Source organism: Mustela lutreola, chromosome 3 (genome assembly GCF_030435805.1).
Source record: "Mustela lutreola isolate mMusLut2 chromosome 3, mMusLut2.pri, whole genome shotgun sequence".
Classification (NCBI taxonomy): Eukaryota; Metazoa; Chordata; class Mammalia; order Carnivora; family Mustelidae; genus Mustela; species Mustela lutreola.
This window is the reverse complement of record NC_081292.1, coordinates 28,901,288-28,926,527: the sequence shown is the minus strand read 5'-3', so window position 1 is coordinate 28,926,527 and position 25,240 is coordinate 28,901,288. Positions and strand designations below refer to the sequence as shown.

The 25,240-nt window shown below is 38.7% G+C and overlaps 1 protein-coding gene and 1 pseudogene across 1 annotated transcript in view; both read left to right on the top strand.

Moving 5' to 3' along the window:
- Positions 1–25,240, top strand: part of PKHD1L1 (PKHD1 like 1) — a 162,340-nt gene that overhangs the window by 70,622 nt on the left and 66,478 nt on the right. Inside the window, exons 38-46 of the mRNA XM_059165766.1 lie at positions 944–1,928; positions 4,846–5,094; positions 5,808–5,957; positions 7,845–8,019; positions 8,994–9,150; positions 10,196–10,352; positions 11,613–11,692; positions 12,778–12,907; positions 20,379–20,508. Of these exons, the coding sequence (XP_059021749.1) occupies positions 944–1,928; positions 4,846–5,094; positions 5,808–5,957; positions 7,845–8,019; positions 8,994–9,150; positions 10,196–10,352; positions 11,613–11,692; positions 12,778–12,907; positions 20,379–20,508 (2,213 nt within the window). The remainder of the gene's footprint in view (positions 1–943; positions 1,929–4,845; positions 5,095–5,807; positions 5,958–7,844; positions 8,020–8,993; positions 9,151–10,195; positions 10,353–11,612; positions 11,693–12,777; positions 12,908–20,378; positions 20,509–25,240) is intronic.
- On the top strand, positions 23,068–23,616 carry LOC131826491 (ATP synthase subunit d, mitochondrial-like; annotated as a pseudogene).

Below are 25,240 nucleotides of genomic sequence, written 5' to 3'. Positions count from 1 at the left end.
TGAAGATCTCATTTTTGCTACCATATACTCAATAAAATGTTTCATGCATAACCTCATAGTTTCATTTCTAACAGCTTTATCACAGTATGAGTCATATGCCATACAGTTCACCCATTCAAGGCGCACAGTTTGGTGGCCTTTCCTATATTCACAGAGTTGTGTATCCATCTCCACATTCAGAAAGTAACCCCAACCCTTAGACATTACCATCAATCTCTTCAACCATCTCAGACCTAAATAACCACTAACATACTTATATACTTTTTGTCTTTATGGGTTTGCCCATTCTGGACTTTCTTAGAAACTGAATAATATGTGTGGTCATTTGTGACCAACTTTATTCACTAAACATAATGTTTTCAAGGTTTAGCCGTGTCGTTCCATGCTTATCAATACTTCATTCCTTTCTTTCTTTCTTTCTTTCTTTTTTTTAATGCATTCAGCAGCTCCTGGAATAATGAAGAATCATTTCCCATAACACCTAAGTATTTTTTCTATAGCAGCATGTAGTACCTCATTAGGTTTTGATGTAGTGTTCAATGATTCATCAGTTGCGTATAACACTCAGGGCTCATCATAACACGTGCCCTCCTCAATACCCATCCCCCAACCTCTCCCTTCTGTACTTCATTTCTTTTTATGGCTAAATAATATTCCATTATATAACAGACATATTGTATTCATCCATTTACTAGTCATGGGCATTGAGATTGTTTTCATCTTTTGGACGGTTATGAATAATGTAGCTATGAACGTTCACATGTGGCCATAATTTAGGTTTAAGATTAATCCAAGAGATGTCTTAACCAGCCCCCAAAATTATTTTTATGAATAAAAAAAGTTTGCACGAGATCAAATTTTTAAAATTTCGTTGTTAATATAAAATTTAAGTTCACACTAGAGTAATGGTATTGACTTGTTTCCATATTCATTTTACTTTTAGGTTACAATTGGTAGCTACCCGTGTATTGTAGAAGAAAGTAGTGACAATTCCATTATATGTCGTATTGACCCTCAGAACTCAATGGATGTTGGCGTCAGGGAAATTGTCACATTAATGGTCTACAACCTGGGCATGGCTATCAACACGCTGCCCAATGAATTTGATAGGCGGTTTGTACTTTTGCCAAACATCGACATGGTGTTGCCATATGCAGGATCAACTGCAGGACTGACAAGAGTGACCATAAAAGGCTCTGGGTTTGCAGCTTCTTCTGCGGGTATAGAAGTCTTCATGGGTCATTTTCCGTGTAAAGTTCTCTCAGTGAATTACACAGCCATTGAGTGTGAAACGTCTCCTGCTCCCCAACAGCTTGTGAAAGTGGATCTTCTGGTACATGGAGTGCCTGCTCAGTGTCAGGGGAACTGCAGCTTTTCCTACTTAGAAAGCATCACTGCTGTAGTAACAAGAATCTTCCCAAACTCTATCGAAGGACCTGTCAAGGTTCTTATTGAAGGAGAAGGTTTTGGCACCATCTTGGAGGACATTGCTATTTTCATTGGAGACCAACAGTTCAGAGCAATAGATGTTAATGAAAATAATATCACTGTTCTTGTGAGTCCTCTCCCAGCTGGTCTTCATTCTCTTAGTGTTGTGGTGGGAAGTAAAGGCTTGGCTCTGGGAAACCTTACTGTTAGCAGCCCCGCAGTAGCGTCTGTCACACCAGCTTCTGGAAGCATTGCCGGTGGAACTACATTGGTGATCACAGGAAATGGCTTCTACCCAGGCAACACCACAGTCACTGTTGGGGATGAACCTTGTGAAATTATTTCTGTCAACTCCAGTGAAGTCCACTGCTATACCCCAGCAGGGATGGCTGGAAGGGCCAGTGTGAAGATCTTTGTTAATGCAGTTGCTTATCCACCTCTGTCATTTACGTATGCCTTGGAAAATACTCCACTTCTCAGAGAACTTGTCCCAAATACAGGTACTCCAATACTTTCCATATGTTGTCTCAATATGTTATTATCAGTAATATTTATTAGTGTAGAATTAGAATAATGTTTATAAATGATTATTAAAATGTGTTTTCAGACAATCCATTTAACCCAGTTAATACATGGGATTTTTCTATGTAGTTTCCATTTTGTGATTATTTTTTGCACATTCTTGACATAAAATTTTTAGTCAAATTCCAACTTCTATTTTGAAACAAAATCCCCATTAACTTGATCTAAATTTCTTTTTTTTTTAAATATTTTATTTATTTATTTGACAGACAAAGATCACAAGTAGGCAGAAAGGCAGGCAGAGAGAGGAGGAAGCAGTCTCCCTGCGGAGCAGAGAGCCCAATATGGGGCTCAATCGCAGGACCCTGGAATCCCAGGACCTGAGCCGAAGGCAGAGGCCACCCAGGCGCCCCTTGATCTAAATTTCAAAATGAGGAAGAAATAGATGGATATCTATGAATTAAAATTGATAATTAATTTATGTCATTAATGTTGATATGGCATAGAAAACAACTGTTAAAATTCAGATGTAGGTTATTAAACGTTGAGAATTTTTCTGTATATCTCATTTCCATAAAACTACAATTGGATGCTAACTTATTAATTTAAGAGAGTCCTTTTAAATGAGGTAATTGGCCCATCCAGATAGAAAAAAAGTATTATGAAATAAGATTTACTTAATGATTTAACATAACTTGTTTTTCTAAGCTGAGAACAGATTAAGATGTCTTCTTGTGTCATTATTCTATGCTACTTCTGGTAATCATGAATAATAGCAAAGACATAGTTATACCCCATATATTTGTAATCTTTGCAAAGGGCAAACTAGATATTGGCATATGTTTTTATTTCCATGAACCATTTCTTTTTTTTTTTTAAGATTTTATTTATTTATTTATTTGACAGAGATCACAATTAGGCAGAGAGGCAGGCAGAGAGAGAGGAGGAAGCAGGCTCCCTGCTGAGCAGAGAGCCCGATGTGGGGCTCAATCCCAGGACCCCGAGATCATGACCTGAGCCAAAGGCAGAGGCTTAACCCACTGAGCCACCCAGGCTCCCCTTCCATGAACCATTTCTATCCCCATCTCTTTCTTTGAATGTGTCTTTCAAACAACATATTTGAAGATACAAGGCTTACAGACAAGTGAGAACTGAGCTGTTTTATTTACTAAGGAAACATGGTAATAGATCACACTTAGAACAGCACTTCCATTTGAAAGGTGAAAATGCCAGACAAAATTAAAAATTTAAGGACTAACAATAGCCAAACTATGGAAAGAACCAAATGTCCATCAACAGATGAATGGATAAAGAAGTTATGGTGTATATATATGTATACACACACACACACACACACACACACACACACACACACACTGGAATACTATGCAGCCATCAAAAGAAGCAAAATTTTGCCATTTTGCAATGACATGGATGGAACTAGAGGATATTATGCTAAGCAAATAAGTCAATCAGAGAAATACAATTATCATATGATCTCTCTGATATGAGGAATTTGAGAGGCAGGGTCGGGGGTCATGAGGAATAGGGAGGGAAAAAAATGAAACAAGGTAGGATCAGGAGAGAGACAAACCATAAGAGACTCTTAATCTCAGGAAACAAACTGAGGCTTGCTGGGGGGTAAGGGGGTAGGGATAGGGTGGCTGGGTTATAGACACTGGGGAGGGTATGTGCTACAGTGAGTGCTATGGAATGTGTAAGCCTGATGATTCACAGACCTGTACCTCTGGGGCAAATAATACATTATATGTTAATAAATTTTAAAAAATTTAAGGACACATATTTTGGCTCATATCTTAAAACTATTCCTAAAATGAAAATCTCGTAAATATCTGTGGTCTTTAAAATGACAAATTAGGGGTGCCTGGATGGCTCAGTAGGTTAAGCCTCTGACTTTGGCTCAGGTCATGATCTCAGGGTCCTGGGATTGAGCACCGTATCAGGCTCTTTGCTCAGCAGGGAGCTTGCTTCCCTTCTCTCTCTGCCTGTCTCTCTGCCTACTTGTGATCTCTCTCTCTCTGTCAAATAAATAAATAAAATTTTTAAAAAATGACAATTTAAACGTTAGTGTTCTTTACAATGGTCAGTGATATGGATCCTTTTACTATTAGCACTTGAATTAAAATCAACCTATTTGGTGACCCTGTATGTGTATGGGTATGTGTTGATTTGAACCTATTCACTTATTTACATATGTAGGTATTCATTTGGATGACCTATGAAAAAATTTCTTTGTATTTAGTGCTCTCAGTACATTTTTGTCAAAAGGGGGAAAGAAGGTAACAGAAGAACTAAAGTACTTTGTTCTATGTACATTTATTCAATGCATCAACATCAACATTCATTTATAATTCTTTAATTCCTTGTTTCTGTATATAGTATCTTACATCTAAGTACTTACCTATCATAATTTATCAAGTATATATATTAAAAATATCTAAGAAAACTAATCTATCCTCAAAACAGTTGCCAATAGCAGGGAAGTACCAAAAATAAAAAATAGTAAGCCCCATCCCTAAAATATGCTCCTACTCATCACTCCTGCTGAGACAGTCATACTTCTGGATTCCAATTCGTCTCTCTTCCCATTTTTCCTCTTCCCCACTAGCCTGAACTAACATTAACAATAAGAGTAGAATAACAATGCAGTGCAATGGTCAGAAGGGCTGGGAAATAATGAATGTTGAGATAACTTACTGTAAATATGCTATAGATTATAACATGTGGTATAGCTAAACTCTGTGTTTTGCTAAACTTATATTAGCTTTGCAATACTGGATATTATTTTATTTATGAGAGTAATTAGGTGTATCTATAAATGCATGTATAAGTACTAGAATTTAGATATATTGTTTGCTTTTTTTTTTTTTAAAGGTCCACCAGGAACCAAAATTCAAATAACTGGATCTAATTTTGGTACCAATCTCTCGGACATTTTGGTGATGATAGACACGCTTCCGTGTAATGTAACCATGGTCAATGACAGTGTATTGCAGTGCGACACTGAAGATCATGCCGGGGGCACTTTCCCTGTTACAATGCATCATAAGACAAAAGGCTTTGCTGTGTCCACGGTTGTCTTTGAGTACCCACTTACTATTCAAAGTATTCACCCAAGCCAAGGTAGGTACAAATAATGTAAATATTCTGTATTATTTCAGTAAACACTTAACCTTATTTAGAAAAAAAAATTCTTCAAACACTGTTAAAATTTGTAGCTCCTATAATATTAAAAATATAAATACTAAAAATATTTTTATTTATGTATCAAATAAGCATGCATGTGTATCAATGAACCTTGTTGAAATATTTGCTAATGACCTATATTTCTCTTAGTGTTACATGATTAACTTCAAATTTAATCCTACTTAAAATGTCCAGATTATATGTGAAATTTTTTTATAAACTCATGTTTAGACATCACTGGCCTATAGTAACAAATAAAGATAGGCATTTTTTCTATTTGAAAATTATTTTAGTGGTAAAAACCTTAAGAAAGGATAACCAATGTACCCCTAATTAAATAGTAATTTTATGTTTATGTTTTGACTACTCTGAAATTCCTCTTAACATCTCTCTTAAATAAAGTTTTAGCTCCTAGAATTAGTTTAAATAAATGATGGGATGTAACATTTATTCAGCAAATGTTTTAGAATACTACAATCAGAAGACATTTTATTGCATTAATATAGTACAGTGTAATATGCTATATGACTTCAGTTCTAAAAATTGTTTCATTTAGGGTAACTTACTTCCATTTCAGGTTTTAAAACAAATATGCAGAGGAGATTTTCTTTTCATTAGCTATGTTTTTCCCTCTTGTATATCTTCACTAGGGAGCTTTGGTGGTGGTCAGACCATGACTGTGACCGGTACTGGGTTTAATCCACAAACCTCAACTATATTAGTGTGTGGCTCCGAATGTGCAGTTGACAGGCTTAAATCTGATCGCACAGCGCTATTATGTAAAATTCCACATAATGATGGTGAGTAGTCAGAAAAAAGAATGGCAGTCTTTGAGAAATGATTAATGTTTAATCAGAGTCTGAATTTTTTCTTCCAAGTTTTTGTGTTTTGAGGGGCAATTGAATCACCTTTATGGCTATCTTGGTTCTAAACAATGTTTTCAGAACTTTGTTTCTTAGGGTTTTATGTCTTTCAAGATTCATAACATTTGGGCTGGGTCAAACTGTTTATAATAAATTGGAATTTTTCAGTTTATCACACAAACAGAGCATACCAAATGGAGAACACATTTTTAATTCCTGCTGAACTCTTAATTTCCATTAAAGATAGTATGGTGTCATGGTTATGAGGGTAAGCCTTGCTAATTAATGCATGGCCAAGATTCAGATCCAGGCTGTGTTTTTGGATAGGTTACTCAACCTCTCTGTTCCTCAGTGTCCTAACCCTCATCTGTAAAGTGAGATCACTTCTGCCTACTTTATAGGATTATTGTGACATTTAATAAGTTAATGTATGTAAAGTGGATGGAATGATATCTGAAACATGATGTGTGATTTGCTGCTGTTATTACTATTACTCTTATTACTTATTGGACAAAGAGCCCAGGCTCTCAGTGGCCCTGGAATCTTATTTTGCTACTTATTACGTCATCTCAGCTAAGCCATTAGACTAACTCCTCTGTTTCCGTTTAATTCTTGGGTTTTTGTGAAGTTTAAATAGCTGGCATTTTACGTGTACAACAAATTTTAACTGTCCAATGAAATTTAAGAACCTAAAGGAATGCCCTAGGTGAACAAAAGATATGGTTTATATGCATTTTTAGGGAAAATGTACTGAAGCTTTTCTAAACATTTTTACTTCTTTTCTGACTTTTAAAAAAAAAAGATTCCATTTATTCATTTGAAAGAGAGAGAGCATGAGTGGGGGCTGGGGATCCGAAGGGGAAGGAGAGGGAGAAGCAGACTCCCCACTGAGCGGAGAGCCTGACACAGGGCTTGATCCCAAGACCCTGCGATCATGACATGAGCTGAAGGCAGTCACTTAACTGACTGAGCCATCCAAGTGCACCGCTTATTTGACAAAGAAAGAGCACAAGCAGGGGAAGCAGCTCATGACATGAGCTGAAGGCAGTCACTTAACTGACTGAGCCATCCAAGTGCACCGCTTATTTGACAAAGAAAGAGCACAAGCAGGGGAAGCAGCAGGCAGAGGGAGAGGGAGAAGCAGGCTCACTGAGCAGGAAGCCCAATGCCAGGCTTGATTCCAGGACCCTGGAACCATGACCTGAGCTGAAGGCAGACACTTAATGACTAAACCACCCGGGGCCCCTCTTTTCTGACTTCTTAAACAAAGAATATGGAAGGAAATGCAACATTTCGTGAATGAACTTATTTATCATTTGAGTGTCACTTTATATGTTGATTTTTAAAGAAATACAGCAGTGCTACCAAGATTCGTCGAGGTTTTTGGGTTGTCGGGACACCAGCTCTGCTGCTTCTTTGTACACTTTCGTACCAGGTGTCTGTGCTTTTTCTGTCTCATACTTGCTTCTAGCTGTCACTCCTCGTTACAGTCGTGTGCATGCCTTAGCAGTTCTTCCTCCTTTCCTGCTCTGATTTGCAATGTTGGATCTTCTCGGGCTAGAACCCCACGCAGGAAAGTTTGCAGAATTGTCTGCAATAAGAGGTTCAAGGGAGGATCTAAGGGGTTTTTTCCTCTTTGATAATGTACATGAACTTTGTGATGATTTTGGTTATTGCTAGAGATCCTTATTACTTGACACCCAGCCTGTGTATATTGGAAGTGATTTCAGGAAAAGGAAGATATTATAGAAAATGTTTGGGAGTTTTTGGGATGAATAAAAGCCTGATGGCAGAACTGTCCTCAGTTTGATTCTCTTCTCCTAGGCAGAGGACCCGAGCAAGCCTGTGAAGTGAGTGTGGTCAATGGGAAGGATTTGTTCCAGTCCATGACTCCTTTTACATACACTGTGTTACTGACTCCACTGGTCACTGAAATCTGTCCCAGGAGAGGCAGTACAGCAGGGGGCACCAGACTCACAATCACAGGATCAGGCTTCAGGTACTGTCCTCCACACACATACATCAGTGCGTCGTATGTGCGAACTCACGCACGGTCCTGCTTTCTCATGTGCAGGAATAGTGCTTAAATTTGGTCGCGTAACGGGTACCCACCTCTCAAAAGTCATGCTTGAGGTACATCATAGTCCCAACAGCTAACATTTATCAAGGACTTACTCTGTGTCAGGCACCTTCTTACCCCATGGAAACTTCCTGCCTTACCCGCTTAGATATTTTTAGCCCCTTTTAGGGTTAGGAGACTGAAATTAGAGAGGTTAAATAACTTGCCCTAAGTCCTGGACAGATCTCAAGAATAAATCACATCTTGTTATGCTTCCCTCACCAATCATGGTCTGCTTCACTGGGTCAAAGGAACATGTCTTCATACATGACATCCATTTCACTATAAATGGCCAGATTCCTTTTTCCCAAACATTTTCATTATTTGGCTCAAATTTATGTACTGCGCTGTCATCATTCTTCAAATGGATAAGACTGACTTCAAAACCCCACATCATTTAAATCATAGGAGGCAATTTTAATTCCTCAAGTACATAACTTCTCAGGACCCTGGGCTTACATTTTTACATGGATTTTAAATTCCAAAGTCTTTGAATGTGGTGAGGATATCACATAAACAGAAGGATCCCTGAAAGTCTCTTACAAAAGTAGCTGTTTAGAGACTAACAAAGAATCTCTCAATAAATTGAACCTAGCCAATTCTCCTCCAATGCTGGAATGCCTGCTAATTTGTACAGTTTTATTTCTTGGCTTCTTAATCTCTTTGTTTACTTTTTTCTCAACAAATCCTTTGAAGTCTTACTGTTGAAAAAAGTTTCAGTCTGCACTTTGACGAATCATAGAGCAAGGTCTTTATTTTTGCAATAAGGCGTATCAGTAATAGTGTTTGACAATGTGACCTAGAAATTTGAGAAACAACATCATCTTTTTGTTTCCCCCCTTTCTTCTTTACAGTGAAAACATGCAAGATGTTCTCATCACCATAGCTGAAGCGAAATGTGATGTTGAGTATTCCAACAAGACATATATCCTCTGTATGACAAGTGCCCACACCTCTTCAGGGTGGGCTCCAGTGCATGTGAACATCAGAGGCATTGGCATGGCCAGACTGGTAAAGTGCTGTTGGGTATAGTAACCATAGCAATAGAAAAGCGGGGTAGGGGGCAGGAAAAATAGAACATCATTATGGGAAATAAAGTAATTGGTAATGGACTTTTTACTTTGTTACTGTCTCTAAAAAAATAACTGAGATGTAACTATACTAAATTTATTTTCTTTAAAGATTTTATTTATTTATTTGACAGATCACAAATAGGCAGAGAGGCAGGTAGAGAGAGAGGGGGAAGCAGGCTCCCTGCTGAGTAGAGAGCCGATGGGGGGGCTTGATCTCAGGACCCTGAGATCATGACCTGAGCCGAAGACAGAGTCTTAATCCGCTGAGCCACCCAGGTACCCCTAACTATACTAAATTTGAAGTTACGTATTTTTGTGGCTTATTGCTAACATTTTATGATTTTAGGTCTTGAATTATTTTAGATTGTGGGACAACTGGTAATTGATTTTTCACTTTATGCTATTGTGAAATAAACCAGTAGGCAGCTCTAACATTTAAAGTAGATTTTACTTTATCTCTAGTGAAAATGTTTACTGGTTTAGATTTCTTCATTTTTGAGAAATTGAATGAAGAATTCTTTTTGGGCGGCACCTGGGTGGCTCAGTGTGTTAAGCCTTTGCCTTCAGCTCAGGTCGTTGTCTCAGGGTCCTAGGATCGAGCCCTGCATCGGGCTCTCTGCTCAGCGGGGAGCCTGCTTCCCCCTCTCTCTCTGCCTGCCTCTGCCTACTTGTGATCTCTCTCACTCTGTCCAATAAGCAAATAAAATCTTAAAAAAAGAAAAGAATTCTTCTTTTTTTTAAAAAAAAAAAGACTTTATTTATTTGTCAGAGTGAGAGTGAGCACAAGGAGGGGGAAGCGGCAGGCAGAGGGAGAAGCAGGCTCCCTACTGAGCAAGGAGCCTGGTGTGGGACTTGATCCCAGGACCATGGGATCATGACCTGAGCACAGGTAGACACTTAACTGACTGAACCACCCAGGTGTCCTTGAATGAAGAATTCTGATAAAAACTCTGAATTTAAAAGTGTCTCGTGTTTTATTACAGGATGATTCTGACTTCCTGTATGTTGATGCTTGGTCCTCCAACTTCTCCTGGGGAGGAAAATCTCCCCCAGAGGAAGGGTCTCTAGTTGTTATTACAAAAGGACAGACAGTTTTGCTGGATCAAAATACACCTATTCTGAAAATGTTGCTTATTCAGGGTAAGTTTCTGAAAGTCTGCTTGTTAGATTCTGACTATGGCATATTTTTGTGAAGTAAATTTAACTAAAACTCGTGATTAGGAAAATCCATACTGGTATGAGGCTTTTAATGCAATGTGTAGTATTGTGTTCTTTAAACTGAGCATTAGAATCTGTTTGAAGTATGCAGTTATTTAGTGTGTTGTAAGCAGAATCTTTTAAGGAAATAGAAAAGAAAAATGTCAGTGTGTCTTGCATTTTTATAGGTAAGCATCTTTTAAAATTAAATGTTTTATGAAACGTTTGCTTTAAAAATAATGTGTGTCAAAAAAATAATAATGCGTGCCTGTGTGTGTGTGCCTCTTTACATGTGGTGGGTTATAACTGAACAGTATTTCCCACTTAGAAAAAGACTGGTATAGTGGGCCCCAGGGCTTATAAAATTATGGAGATTTGTTAAATTTTATACTAAATGACCCTCTGACTCCCATTGGATGCCAGTTGTGATTCTCACCTTTACCTTTGAACATGCTTTCATTAGCTGGTGTTCTCTCTGCTTCTTGGTGTTCTGTTATTGCTAAAAAGACTAAATAAGCAGAACTGGTATAATTGCATGTAAAAGCAATAATGATTGGCAAGCATGAAACACTTTGGTCTTTCATGTGTAAAGTTTGCTGTAATGGTTTTAGCTGCTCAAAGACTTTTATGTTTTGTTTTTGTTTTAACTTCTGAGATAACAATGTTTCAGTCATTTGAAGTTATTAACTACAGGACCTTTGGGCAAGTAAAGTTCTGCTGTGCACAAACTTACATCAGTCTCATAAGAATATATCTTAGCACATTCTTTAATAATGCCGATCAGGCTATGGGTGTTGCTAGTGTAGATTAGCGGATAAAAGTGCAGAAGTAATGTCAGCATTACAGTGATTTATATAAAAAGTGCATTTTATCATTTTAACTGTTTTTTTTTCTTAATTTATATTTTGAGGCCCTGTGTTTATAGAACTTTAATTCGTGTAGCTGAACTCTTTAAAAACACTGAAAATAGCAATGATCAAGGGAAAATTATCTCCCTAGGGATTTAATTTTCTGTTAACTCCTGAGTCTTATGTAAAGTTTTTATACTTTATGTTGCCAAAGAGCTGAAGTTAAGTAGCATGCATAATGTAAGAATATAAGAAGAAGATAAGAATAATAATTTAAATTTTTATGTATAATTTAATAAATACTATTTAATGATAATTTTCCTTGTGTTATATTTCAAAATTATATGGTTCATAGGTGGGACTCTAATATTTGATGAAGCTGACATTGAATTGCAAGCAGAAAATATTCTAATCACAGATGGAGGCCTTCTTCAGGTATACGAGAGAACCTTATATATCATCATCAATAACCTCTCTCCATTTCTTTGTAAAATGCCTTGTTTAAAATGAATACTATAACAAACTCTCATAAATTTATCTTTATGCAGGTCTCTGTTATTAGTCTAAAATCCTTATTCTGGGGAAAAGTTTCCCAGAGTATTCTTGTGCTTTTAATGGAAAGATAATAGTGTATTGTCATAGAACAGAATTTTAAATAGAACCAGAAAAACAATAGTTCTGAGATGTGGCTGAAGTCAATCAGTATTCTTCACAAAGATCTGACATAGTGTATGTGGCTGTCTAGAAATTTAAGCTCTGTCTTTCATAAGGAATGTAGTGATAACTGAACAATAAGTTTCTCAAAAGAAAGAAGGATTTTAGAGTGGTTAGAATTGTGGATATTGAGTTTTAACTTTCAAAAAAATTTTTTCTATTATGTTCAGTTAGCCACTGTATAGTACGTCATTAGTTTTTGATGTAATATTCTTTACATGTAATTACATGTAATACCCCGTGTTCATCACAACACATGCCCTCCTTAATACCCATCACCTTGTTACCCCCTCCCTACTGAAACTCTTGGTTTGTTTCCCAGGGTCCATAGTCTCTCATGGTTCATCTCCCTCTCTGATTTCTTCCCCTTCAGATTTCCCTCCCTTCCTTTATGGTCCTCCGTGCTGTAGCTTATGATCCGCATATGAGTGAAACCATATGATAATTGTCTTCCTCTGCTTGATTACTTCTCTTAGCATAATCCCCTCTAGTTCCATCCATGTCAAAGCAAATGGTGGATATTTATCCTTTCTGATGGCTGAATAATATTCCATTATATAGGGACGACATCTTCTTTATCCATTCATCTGTTGAAGGACATCTCAGCTCCTTCCACAGTTTGGCTATTGTGGACATTGCTGCTATGAACATTTGGGTGCATGTGCCCCTTCTTTTTATTACATCTGTATCTTTGGGGTAAATACCCCGTAGTGCAATTGCTGGGTCGTAGGGTAGCTCTATTTTTAACATCTTGAGGAACCTCCTACTGTTAACTTTTTTAATGCTGCTTGTGAAATCCCTTGCAGATTGGGACAGAAGCATCCCCATTTCAACACAGAGCAGTCATTACTTTGCACGGACACCTGCGATCTCCTGAGCTCCCAGTATATGGTGCCAAAACTCTGGCTGTGCGAGAGGGAACCCTGGATCTGCATGGTAAGGCAGCCAAAAGAACTTGGGGAATTAGTTCAGGAGATGCTAACTGGAAAACCAGAGATGATTCTCCTGATTATTCTCTCTAAATGAAAACTTATCTTTATGTGTCCCCTCTTCATCTCTGCCCTCCTCTTATCCAAGGCGAGTCAGCCCCTCAGACTACCAAGACTCATAACCAAGGTCACTCCTAGTGAAGCCCTTCTGAGTGCTTACTCCTTTCGATGTGTTTCCATAGCACCTTCTGCCCATTTTAGCACTTTGTGCATAGTGATTGTTTACTATATTCATTTTTCTATATAAAAAGGGCATTAAGTCTGGAAGCGGAAGATTTTAACTTCTTATATTAATATTTTAAAATAGGCTGTTTCTAAAATATAAGTTTATAGTTGTACTTTTATATAACTGTATTCTGGAAAGGTATCAGCAAATAAAAACAATTATGGTCATGTTTGAGGTATCAGGGTTACTTATTTAAAGGAAGCAAGGGGAGGAGTCAAGATGGCGGAGAAGTAGCAAGCTGAGACTGCTTCAGCTAGCCGGAGATCAGCTAGATAGCTTATCTAAAGATTGCAAACACCTGAAAATCCATCGGCAGATCGAAGAGAAGAAGAACAGCAATTCTGGAAACAGAAAAACAACCACTTTCTGAAAGGTAGGACCGGCGGAGAAGTGAATCTAAAGCGACGGGAAGATAGACCCCGGGGGGAGGGGCCGGCTCCCGGCAAGCAGCGGAGCAACCGTGCACAAAATCAGGACTTTTAAAAGTCTGTTCCGCTGAGGGACATCGCTCCAGAGGCTAAACCGGGGCGAAACCCACGCGGGGTCAGCATGGCCTCAGGTCCCGCAGGGTCACAGAAGGATCGGGGGTGTCTGAGTGCCGCAGAGCTTGCGGGTATTGGAACGGGAAAGCCGGCTACAGAGACAGAGCCGACAGTAAGCTCGCAGCTCGGTGTTACCTTGAACCGGTCGCAGGCTCGGTGAGCTCGGAGCGCGGCCGGAGGTCAGGCAGACGGGAGTAACTGGGCGCTGTTCTCTGAGGGCGCACTGAGGAGTGGGGCCCTGGGCTCTCGGCTCCTCCGGCCGGAGACCAGGAGGCCGCCATTTGTATTCCCGTCCTCCGGAACTCTACGGAAAGCGCTCAGGTAACAAAAGCTCCTGAAAGCAAACCCGAGCGGATTACTCACCCCGGCCCCGGGTAAGGGCGGTGTAATTCCGCCTGGGGCAAAGACACTTGAGAATCACTACACCAGGCCCCTCCCCCAGAAGATCAACAAGAAATCCAGCCGAGACCAAGTTCACCTACCAAGGAGTGCGGTTTCAATACCAAGGAGAGCAGCAGAATTCCAGAGGAGGAGAAAGCCAAACACGGAACTCATGGCTTTTTTCCTGGGATTTTTTTTAGTCTTGCAGTTAATTTGATTTTTTCTTTTTCATTTTTTTTTTTCTCGCCTTCGGGTAAAATTTTTTTTTTTAACTGTTACCTTTTTCTTTTTTAACGATTTTTTACTAGTTTATCTAATATATATATTTTTTCTTTTTTACATTTTTCTTAGGTGTTTTCTTTTTTTAAAAATTCTTTTCTTTTCTTTTCTTTTTTTTTTCTTTTCTTTTTGTTTTTTTTTTTCTTTCTTCCTTTTTGAACCTCTTTTTATCCCCTTTCTCCCCACTCACGATTTTGGATCTCTTCTAATTTGGTTAAAGCATATTTTCCTGGGGTTGTTGCCACCCTTTTAGTATTTTACTTGCCCCTTCATTTACTCTTATCTGGACAAAATGACAAGACATAAAAATTCAACACAAAAAAAAAGAACAAGAGGCAGTACCGAAGGCTAGGGACCTAATCAATACAGACATCGGTAATATGTCAGATCTAGAGTTCAGAATGACAATTCTCAAGGTTCTAGCCGGGCTCGAAAAAGGCATGGAAGATATTAGAGAAACCCTCTCAAGAGATATAAAAGCCCTTTCTGGAGAAATAAAAGAACTAAAATCTAACCAAGGTGAAATCAAAAAAGCTATTAATGAGGTGCAATCAAAAATGGAGGCTCTAACTGCTAGGATAAATGAGGCAGAAGAAAGAATTAGTGATATAGAAGACCAAATGACAGAGAATAAAGAAGGTGAGCAAAAGAGGGACAAACAGCTACTGGACCACGAGGAGAGAATTCGAGAGATAAGTGACACCATAAGACGAAACAACATTAGAATAATTGGGATTCCAGAAGAAGAAGAAAGTGAGAGGGGAGCAGAAGGTATACTGGAGAGAATTATTGGGGAGAATTTCCCCAATATGGCAAAGGGAACGAGCATCAAAATTCAGGAGGTTCAGAGAACGCCCCTCAAAATCAATAAGAATAGGCCCACACCCCGTCACCTAATAGTAAAATTTACAAGTCTCAATGACAAAGAGAAAAGCCTGAAAGCAGCCCGGGAAAAGAAGTCTGTAACATACAATGGTAAAAATATTAGATTGGCAGCTGACTTATCCACAGAGACCTGGCAGGCCAGAAAGAGCTGGCATGATATTTTCAGAGCACTAAACGAGAAAAACATGCAGCCAAGAATACTATATCCAGCTAGGCTATCATTGAAAATAGAAGGAGAGATTAAAAGCTTCCAGGACAAACAACAACTGAAAGAATTTGCAAATACCAAACCAGCTCTACAGGAAATATTGAAAGGGGTCCTCTAAGCAAAGAGAGAGCCTACAAGTGGTAGATCAGAAAGGAACAGAGACCATATACAGTAACAGTCACCTTACAGGCAATACAATGGCACTAAATTCATATCTCTCAATAGTTACCCTGAATGTGAATGGGCTAAATTCCCCTGTCAAAAGACACAGGGTATCAGAATGGATAAAAAAACAAAGCCCATCTATATGTTGCCTCCAAGAAACACATTTTAAGCCCGAAGACACCTCCAGATTTAAAGTGAGGGGGTGGAAAAGAATTTACCATGCTAATGGACATCAGAAGAAAGCAGGAGTGGCAATCCTTATATCAGATCAATTAGATTTTAAGCCAAAGACTATAATAAGAGATGAGGAAGGACACTATATCATACTCAAAGGGTCTGTCCAACAAGAAGATTTAACAATTTTAAATATCTATGCCCCCAATGTGGGAGCAGCCAACTATATAAACCAATTAATAACAAAATCAAAGAAACACATCAACAATAATACAATAATAGTAGGGGACTTTAACACTCCCCTCACTGAAATGGACAGGTCATCCAAGCAAAAGATCAGCAAGGAAATAAAGGCCTTAAACGACACACTGGACCAGATGGACATCACAGATATATTCAGAACATTTCATCCCAAAGCAACAGAATACACATTCTTCTCTAGTGCACATGGAACATTCTCCAGAATAGATCACATCCTCGGTCCTAAATCAGGACTCAACCGGTATCAAAAGATTGGGATCATTCCCTGCATATTTTCAGACCACAATGCTCTAAAGCTAGAACTCAAACACAAAAGGAAGTTTGGAAAGAACCCAAATACATGGAGACTAAACAGTATCCTTCTAAAGAATGAATGGGTCAACCGGGAAATTAAAGAAGAATTGAAAAAAATCATGGAAACAAATGATAATGAAAATACAACGGTTCAAAATCTGTGGGACACAACAAAGGCAGTCCTGAGAGGAAAATATATAGCGGTACAAGCCTTTCTCAAGAAACAAGAAAGGTCTCAGGTACACAACCTAACCCTACACCTAAAGGAGCTGGAGAAAGAACAAGAAAGAAACCCTAAGCCCAGCAGGAGAAGAGAAATCATAAAGATCAGAGCAGAAATCAATGAAATAGAAACCAAAAAAACAATAGAACAAATCAACGAAACTAGGAGCTGGTTCTTTGAAAGAATTAATAAAATTGATAAACCCCTGGCCCGACTTATCAAAAAGAAAAGAGAAAGGACCCAAATAAATAAAATCATGAATGAAAGAGGAGAGATCACAACTAACACCAAAGAAATACAAACTATTATAAGAACATACTATGAGCAACTCTACGGCAATAAATTTGACAATCTGGAAGAAATGGATGCATTCCTAGAAACATATAAACTACCACAACTGAGCCAGGAAGAAATAGAAAGCCTGAACAGACCCATAACCAGTAAGGAGATTGAAACAGTCATTAAAAATCTCCAAACAAACAAAAGCCCAGGGCCAGACGAGTTCCCGGGGGAATTCTACCAAACATTTAAAGAAGAACTAATTCCTATTCTCCTGAAACTGTTCCAAAAAATAGAAATGGAAGGAAAACTTCCAAACTCATTTTATGAGGCCAGCATCACCTTGATCCCAAAACCAGACAAGGATCCCACCAAAAAAGAGAGCTATAGACCAATATCCTTGATGAACACAGATGCGAAAATACTCAACAAAATACTAGCCAATAGGATTCAACAGTACATTAAAAGGATTATTCACCACGACCAAGTGGGATTTATTCCAGGGCTGCAAGGTTGGTTCAACATCCGCAAATCAGTCAATGTGATACAACACATCAATAAAAGAAAGAACAAGAACCATATGATACTCTCAATAGATGCTGAAAAAGCATTTGACAAAGTACAACATCCCTTCCTGATCAAAACTCTTCAAAGTGTAGGGATAGAGAGCGCATACCTCAATATCATCAAAGCCATCTATGAAAAACCCACCGCAAATATCATTCTCAATGGAGAAAAACTGAAAGCTTTTCCGCTAAGGTCAGGAACACGGCAGGGATGTCCATTATCACCACTGCTATTCAACATCGTACTAGAGGTCCTAGCCTCAGCAATCAGACAACAAAAGGAAATTAAAGGCATCCAAATCGGCAAAGAAGAAGTCAAATTATCACTCTTCGCAGATGATATGATACTATATGTGGAAAACCCAAAAGACTCCACTCCAAAACTGCTAGAACTTATACAGGAATTCAGTAAAGTGTCAGGATATAAAATCAATGCACAGAAATCAGTTGCATTTCTCTACACCAACAGCAAGACAGAAGAAAGAGATATTAAGGAGTCAATCCCATTTACAATTGCATCCAAAACCATAAGATACCTAGGAATAAACCTAACCAAAGAGACACAGAATCTATACTCAGAAAACTATAAAGTACTCATGAAAGAAATTGAGGAAGACACAAAGAAATGGAAAAATGTGCCATGCTCCTGGATTGGAAGAATAAATATTGTGAAAATGTCTATGCTACCTAAAGCAATTTACACATTTAATGCAATTCCTATCAAAGTACCATCCATCTTTTTCAAAGAAATGGAACAAATAATGCTAAAATTTATATGGAACCAGAAAAGACCTCGAATAGCCAAAGGGATATTGAAAAAGAAAGCCAACGTTGGTGGCATCACAATTCCGGACTTCAGGCTCTATTACAAAGCTGTCATCATCAAGACAGCATGGTACTGGCACAAAAACAGACACATAGATCAATGGAACAGAATAGAGAGCCCAGAAATAGACCCTCAAATCTATGGTCAACTAATCTTCGACAAAGCAGGAAAGAATGTCCAATGGAAAAAAGACAGCCTTTTCAATAAATGGTGCTGGGAAAATTGGACAGCCACATGCAGAAAAATGAAATTGGACCATTTCCTTACACCACACACAAAAATAGACTCAAAATGGATGAAGGACCTCAATGTACGAAAGGAATCCATCAAAATCCTTGAGGAGAACACGGGCAGCAACCTCTTCGACCTCTGCCGCAGCAACATCTTCCTAGGAACAACGCAAAAGGCAAGGGAAGCAAGGGAAAAAATGAACTATTGGGATTTCATCAAGATCAAAAGCTTTTGCACAGCAAAGGAAACAGTTAACAAAATCAAAAGAAAACTGACAGAATGGGAGAAGATATTTGCAAACGACATATCAGATAAAGGACTAGTGTCCAGAATCTATAAAGAACTTAGCAAACTCAACACCCAAAGAACAAATAATCCAATCAAGAAATGGGCAGAGGACATGAACAGACATTTCTGCAAAGAAGACATCCAGATGGCGAACAGACACATGAAAAAGTGCTCCATATCACTCGGCATCAGGGAAATACAAATCAAAACCACAATGAGATATCACCTCACACCAGTCAGAATGGCTAAAATCAACAAGTCAGGAAATGACAGATGCTGGCGAGGATGCGGAGAAAGGGGAACCCTCCTACACTGTTGGTGGGAATGCAAGCTGGTGCAGCCACTCTGGAAAACAGCATGGAGGTTCCTCAAAATGTTGAAAATAGAACTGCCCTATGACCCAGCAATTGCACTATTGGGTATTTACCCTAAAGATACAAATGTAGTGATCCAAAGGGGCACATGCACCCGAATGTTTATAGCAGCAATGTCCACAATAGCCAAACTATGGAAAGAACCTAGATGCCCATCAACAGATGAATGGATCAAGAAGATGTGGTATATATACACAATGGAATACTATGCAGCCATCAAAAGAAATGAAATCTTGCCATTTGCAACAACATGGATGGAACTAGAGCGTATCATGCTTAGCGAAATAAGTCAAGCAGAGAAAGACAACTATCATATGATCTCCCTGATATGAGGAAGTGGTGATGCAACATGGAGGCTTAAGTGGGTAGAAGAAGAATAAATGAAACAAGATGGGATTGGGAGGGAGAGAAACCATAAGTGACTCTTAATCTCACAAAACAAACTGAGGGTTGCCGAGGGGAGGGGGTTTGGGAGAAGGGGTTGGGATTATGGACATTGGGGAGGGCATGTGATTTGGTGAGTGCTGTGAAGTGTGTAAACCTGGTGATTCACAGACCTGTACCCCTGGGGATAAAAATATATGTTTATAAAAAATAAAAAAAATTATTAAAAAAAAAATAAATAAAAAAAAATAAAAAAATAAAGGAAGCATGGTGTGAATCCTTTTTATATTAAAGTCTTCTATATTACAATAATCTGTTACTCTTATAAATTTAGAATGTATTAACATCCCTATCATGATGATAACTGTTGTCCTGCCTTGTGCTAAATAAACATCCTAACGTAATTTTCAGAAATTTACACATTTCATTTGTCTCTAGATTACCAATTTAAGTGAATTCTATCAACAGTGGCAAAGATAATAGGCCTCTGCCCATTTTAGCAATAGTATCACACCATATTTATATTATGTTCTTATTAAGAAGGTTGTTTTATGTGGAGTATATCACTGCAGGCAGTTTTTTGTTTTTTTGTTGTTGTTTTTTTTTTTTTTTTAGTTCTCTAGACTCACATATCTTATCATAAAACAACTAGCTGTTACTTTTTTAAAGCAAGCATTCTAAATACTCCTTTTTCTTTTTTGAGAGAGTTATAAAATACTAAGGTCAAACGAGCCTTCCCAAAATGTATTCAATCCAGGCAAATACTGAAAATGCATAAAGCTCGTCTCACTGTGCATCTTTAAGAAACACTCAGTGTGTGTGTTGGCTCCAGGTCTGCCCGTGTCTGTGATCTGGACTCGTCTGGCTCGGACAGCAAAGGCAGGGGAAAGAACTTTGATTTTACAAGAAGGAGTAACTTGGAAGCCAGGAGATAAGATTGTGATTGCAAGCACAGGTCACAGGTATGATGTCTTCTGGGCGGTATCATCTTCATTTAGGACAGAGATTTGTTAGACCATGTAAAAGAGGGATGTTCAGAAGGTCCACAACTATCTGATTTAAATCTTAAAGCTGTAATGAAGAAATAGGAATAGCCAAGAACCTGTTTGCCAAGTGTTAACATTGGGTTGAACACCAGTGTGTTGTTTTTGTTGATTAATTTACAATAAGGAAAAGTATAAATTTGGAACTATAAAATATATACTAACGAAATGTTTTTCATGGTAGATTCTTATATAAGATTTTGTTTGAAAAAAGCATTCTGCTATTAAAAGTCATTTAGAGGGGCGCCTGGGTGGCTCAGTGGGTTAAGCCGCTGCCTTCGGCTCAGGTCATGATCTCAGGGTCCTGGGATCGAGTCCCACATCGGACTCTCTGCTCAGCAGGGAGCCTGCTTCCTCCTCTCTCTCTCTCTCTCTGCCTACTTGTGATCTCTCTCTGTCAAATAAATAAATAAAATCTTTAAAAAAAAAAAAGTCATTTAGAAATCTCTGACTTACAATCCGAGAAAGACAATTATCATATGATCTCCCTGACATGAGGAATTTGAGAGGCAGGGTCGAGGGTTTGGAGGGTAGGGAAGGAAAAAAAATGAAGCAAGATGGAATCAGGAGGGAAACAAAGCATAAGAGACTCTTAATCTCACAAAAGAAATTGAGGATTGCTGGGGGGAGGAGGGTAGGGAGAAGGTGGTGGGGTTATGGACATCAGGGAGGGTATGTGCTATGGTGAGTGCTGAGAAATGTGTAAGCCTGACGATTCACAGACCTGTACCCCTGGGGCAAATAATACATTATATGTTAATGAAAATAATTAATAAAAAAAGAAATTTCTCACTTAGAGCTTTAGCTAAATCCATTAATGAATGCAAAAATGTAAATGAACAGCTTTATTGGGGGTTGAAAGCAGCTAGTGAACTCTTTCATATCTTACAGTCTTGGCAGTGGTTCCTATGGAGTAAGATTGTTAGTAATGAATCGAATCAAAGAGAAGAAATTATTATAGAATGAGTGATGATTAACATGACCTTTTACATGTCTGACATTTTACAATTGAAATGGCTTATGACCTTTAATTTCTGTTTAATAATATGTATTAACAAGCAAGAAATAAAAGGAACAAAAGTTACATAGCTACCCCAAGTATATTGGTGAGGAAAGAGAGCAAGAGGAGATTTATTTTTGCTTTATTATTCAAATTATGAGTAATAGCAAAATTGGATATGGTTATTCTTATCAGGTAACAAATAGTAATTTATGATAAGAAACAGCTAAATTATGTTAAGGTTGTGACTCAATTGAATTAAAATTCAAGATGGCATTTTGAGTTTGCCATTTTCCAAGTTAAAAATAGACTTGCAGATGTTAGGAAGAGTTAAATATATACTTAGCTTTATAAGCGCCCTTTTATTTCTGCCTTTGGAAGAAATTTTAATTACATAATGGCAAAATAAAAAGCAGCAAAATGACAGGGCTTACTAATAGAATAGAGAATTCTCATTTATAGCTTTCCTATATGAAATAAGAGGGTAAGTTTAGAATTTAGCTGAGGGGTATTCAGTTTTAAGAAACAAAAATTAAGAAATTTCCCACCAAATTTAACTTGCTGTTAACGATTTCATTTGTAAGTCGTATCTGAGAAATTGTAAGGTAAGTGGCCGAGAATACTCCTTCTAAAATTGATCAGTTTAGGTCCACCTCCAGCAAGACCACGTACAGTCCTGCAGCCATATCATTTCAGCTCTTTGTGCTTCAGGACAACTGGAATGCTCTTTGTATCTATTTCAGAATTATTGTAAGAATTAAATGAGTTAGTATGTATAAGTGCTTAGAGTAGAACTGGCTCGAAGTAAGTGCTATGTAAATGTTAGATTAAAAATAAATGTTAGATATCATTACAAAGGAAGGAAAAGTGTTTCTAGGTGCACACAACATGAAAGATGCTTTGCAGAACTTTCTTCTCTAAAGAAATCTCTGTATCATCTGAATCCAAGAGAATTTGGGAGCCTAACCCCTTTTCTATACCACCAGTGAGATCCTGTACTATTGATACACCCTTAGCTCCAGTGCCCTTCATCCTCAACTCCCCCTGGCTTCCTTTCCCCACAATTCCTTACCTAGATCTTTAGGTCTTGTGGGTTTCTCCATCCACTTACTATCATGAAAAACAACTTTATTCTCCTATCCTTTCTAGCCACTTTCAACTTATCTTTATATTTTTAAAAAAGATTTATTATTATTATTATTATTATTATTAATTTTTTTAATAGAGAGAGGCAGTGAAGGGGTAGAGGGAGAAGGAGAGAGAGTCACAAACAGACTCTGTGCTAAGTGTGGAGCCTGACTCAGGGCTTGATCTTACAACCCTGAGATCATGACCAAAGCCAAGAGTCAGACACTTAACTGACTGTGCCACCCATTTTGTCTTTAAAAATATATATATTAAATTGCCTAATATTGGATCCAATTCCGTTCCTTGCTGCTGTGGACTCTGGGCAGCCGGGGTCGGTGAAGGATCTCAAGATGGCTGGGTGAAAACTTGCTCTAAAAACCATTGACTGGGTAGCTTTTGGGGAGATCATACCCCGAATCCAGAAGGCCATTGCTAACTCCCTGAAATCTTGGAATGAGACACTTACCTCCAAGTTGGCTACTCTCCCTGAGAAACCCCCTGCTATCGACTGGGCTTACTACAAGGCCAATGTGGCGAAGGCTGGCTTGGTAGATGACTTTGAGAAGAAGTTCAATGCACTGAAGATTCCTGTGCCAGAGGATAAATACACGGTTCAGGTGGACGCTGAAGAAAAAGAAGATGTGAAAAGTTGTGCTGAGTTTTTGTCTCTCTCAAAGGCCAGGATTGTGGCATACGAAAAACAGCTGGAGAAGCTAAGGAACATAATTCCGTTTGATCAGATCACCATTGAGGACCCGAGTGAAGCCTTCCCAGAAACCAAATTAGACAAGAAGTATCCCTATTGGCCTCACAAGCCAATCGAAAACTTATAAACTTGAGGTGGGGAAAGAGCTCTGGCCCTCGTATTATAAACGCTGGACATTAAAAATAATGAATATGGAAAAAAATTGCCTAATATTATGCCCATTTTTTCATTGCATTTTTGTTATCCATTTTTTTCCCTTAAACCCCTATAGTCCAATTTCGATCTTCACAAAAACTTTCTCGGTGACTTTCTGACAACCAGCATCCTTCATTGCCTACCCATCACCAGGTTCTTTGGGTTGTGCCCTTGCAACGTCTCTTTCTTCTTTCCTTGCTCTCAGTTTAATTTAGACTCTGTCCCTCACGCCTGGAATATGACATCACCTTCCCATCCACACTCCATTGCTTTGTTTTCTCCCCCTCACAATTCCACTCTGCATTAATTCATTGAATCCATCAACCACTGTTAGTGAGTTGTGCCTGGTACTGTACTAAGTGCTCAGCCTACAGAATGACTTCATCTCTAGGGGCCTTACCTGGAGGAGGAGCCAGGTAGTGGAAAGGGCGGGGCAGCAGACAGGCCGGCGGTGGCAGATGCGAGGGGACCACAGTGGGGTGAAAGTGAGCCCAGACAGGGCATGGGGCAGAATGTGCTGGGAAGCCAGAAGAAGGGCTGGGAAAGTCGAGAGAGGTGACTTTTCACATAGTTCGCTTGTGACCTCGTCATTTAAACTTATGTTTAAAAGAGGGAAAAGATGTGTTAAGGGAGAGAAGAGTCAAAAAGGAATGTCAGGAGGACACAGAAATGACTCCCCTGAGCTTACCTCCTTTCCACCACCTGTACTGCAGCAGATAATGTACCACTGGGCACTGACACGGTCTTCTGAAAGTCAGACTGACTTCTACTTGGCCTCCTTAGCTCTGTGCCTAGAAAACAGGTGGGACATACAATAAATGTTCGCTGAGCAATGAAATATGTGAATGAGTATTACAGAATTGATCAGTCTTTTGGCTGTGGCTGGACTTGGAAGTGTACTGAAGAAGTGGTCGAGGGGCACCGGGGGGCTCAGTGGTTAAATGTCTGCCCTTGGCTCAAGTCAAGATCGGGTCCTGGGATCAAGCCCTGTGGTGGGCTCCCTGCTTGGCGGGAAGCCTTCTTCTCCCTCTCTCACTCCCCTTGCTTGTGTTCTCTCTCTCGCTGTCTCTCTGTCTAATAAATAAATAAACAAACAAATAAATAAATAAAATCTTTTTAAAAAAGGAAAGAGAGAGAAGTAGTAGTAGAAATGAGACCTCTGAAACTTTACCTCAGTCCTTTCTTTCCCCTTCTCGGGAACCTGCAGTGGCTTCCTCTGTGAGGGTTTCTCAACTCTAGGGCTGTTGACACATTGAACCTGACAAGTCTTTGTTGTGTGGAGTTGCCTGTGTACTAAAGGATGTTTCTAAAATCTTTGGCCACTCTCCACAAGATGCCAGTAGCACCTCCTGATTTGTGACAAGCAAAAAAGTGTGCAGGTGTTGCCAAGTGTCTCTTGGGGGGCGGGGGGAATATAATCGTCCTCAGTTGAGAACCCCTAGGTGTGATCTTCAAAGCTATAAATGAATAGTTCTTTTGCATACTTTATAGGAATTAGTACAGTTCTCTGAACAACGATAGCACTTGGAAAATACTGATTTAATTGAAATTCATTTGTAAAATGTATTCAGTTACTCTAAGAAAGACTTAGAGACCATTTTCAAATTCCTCTTCAGAATATT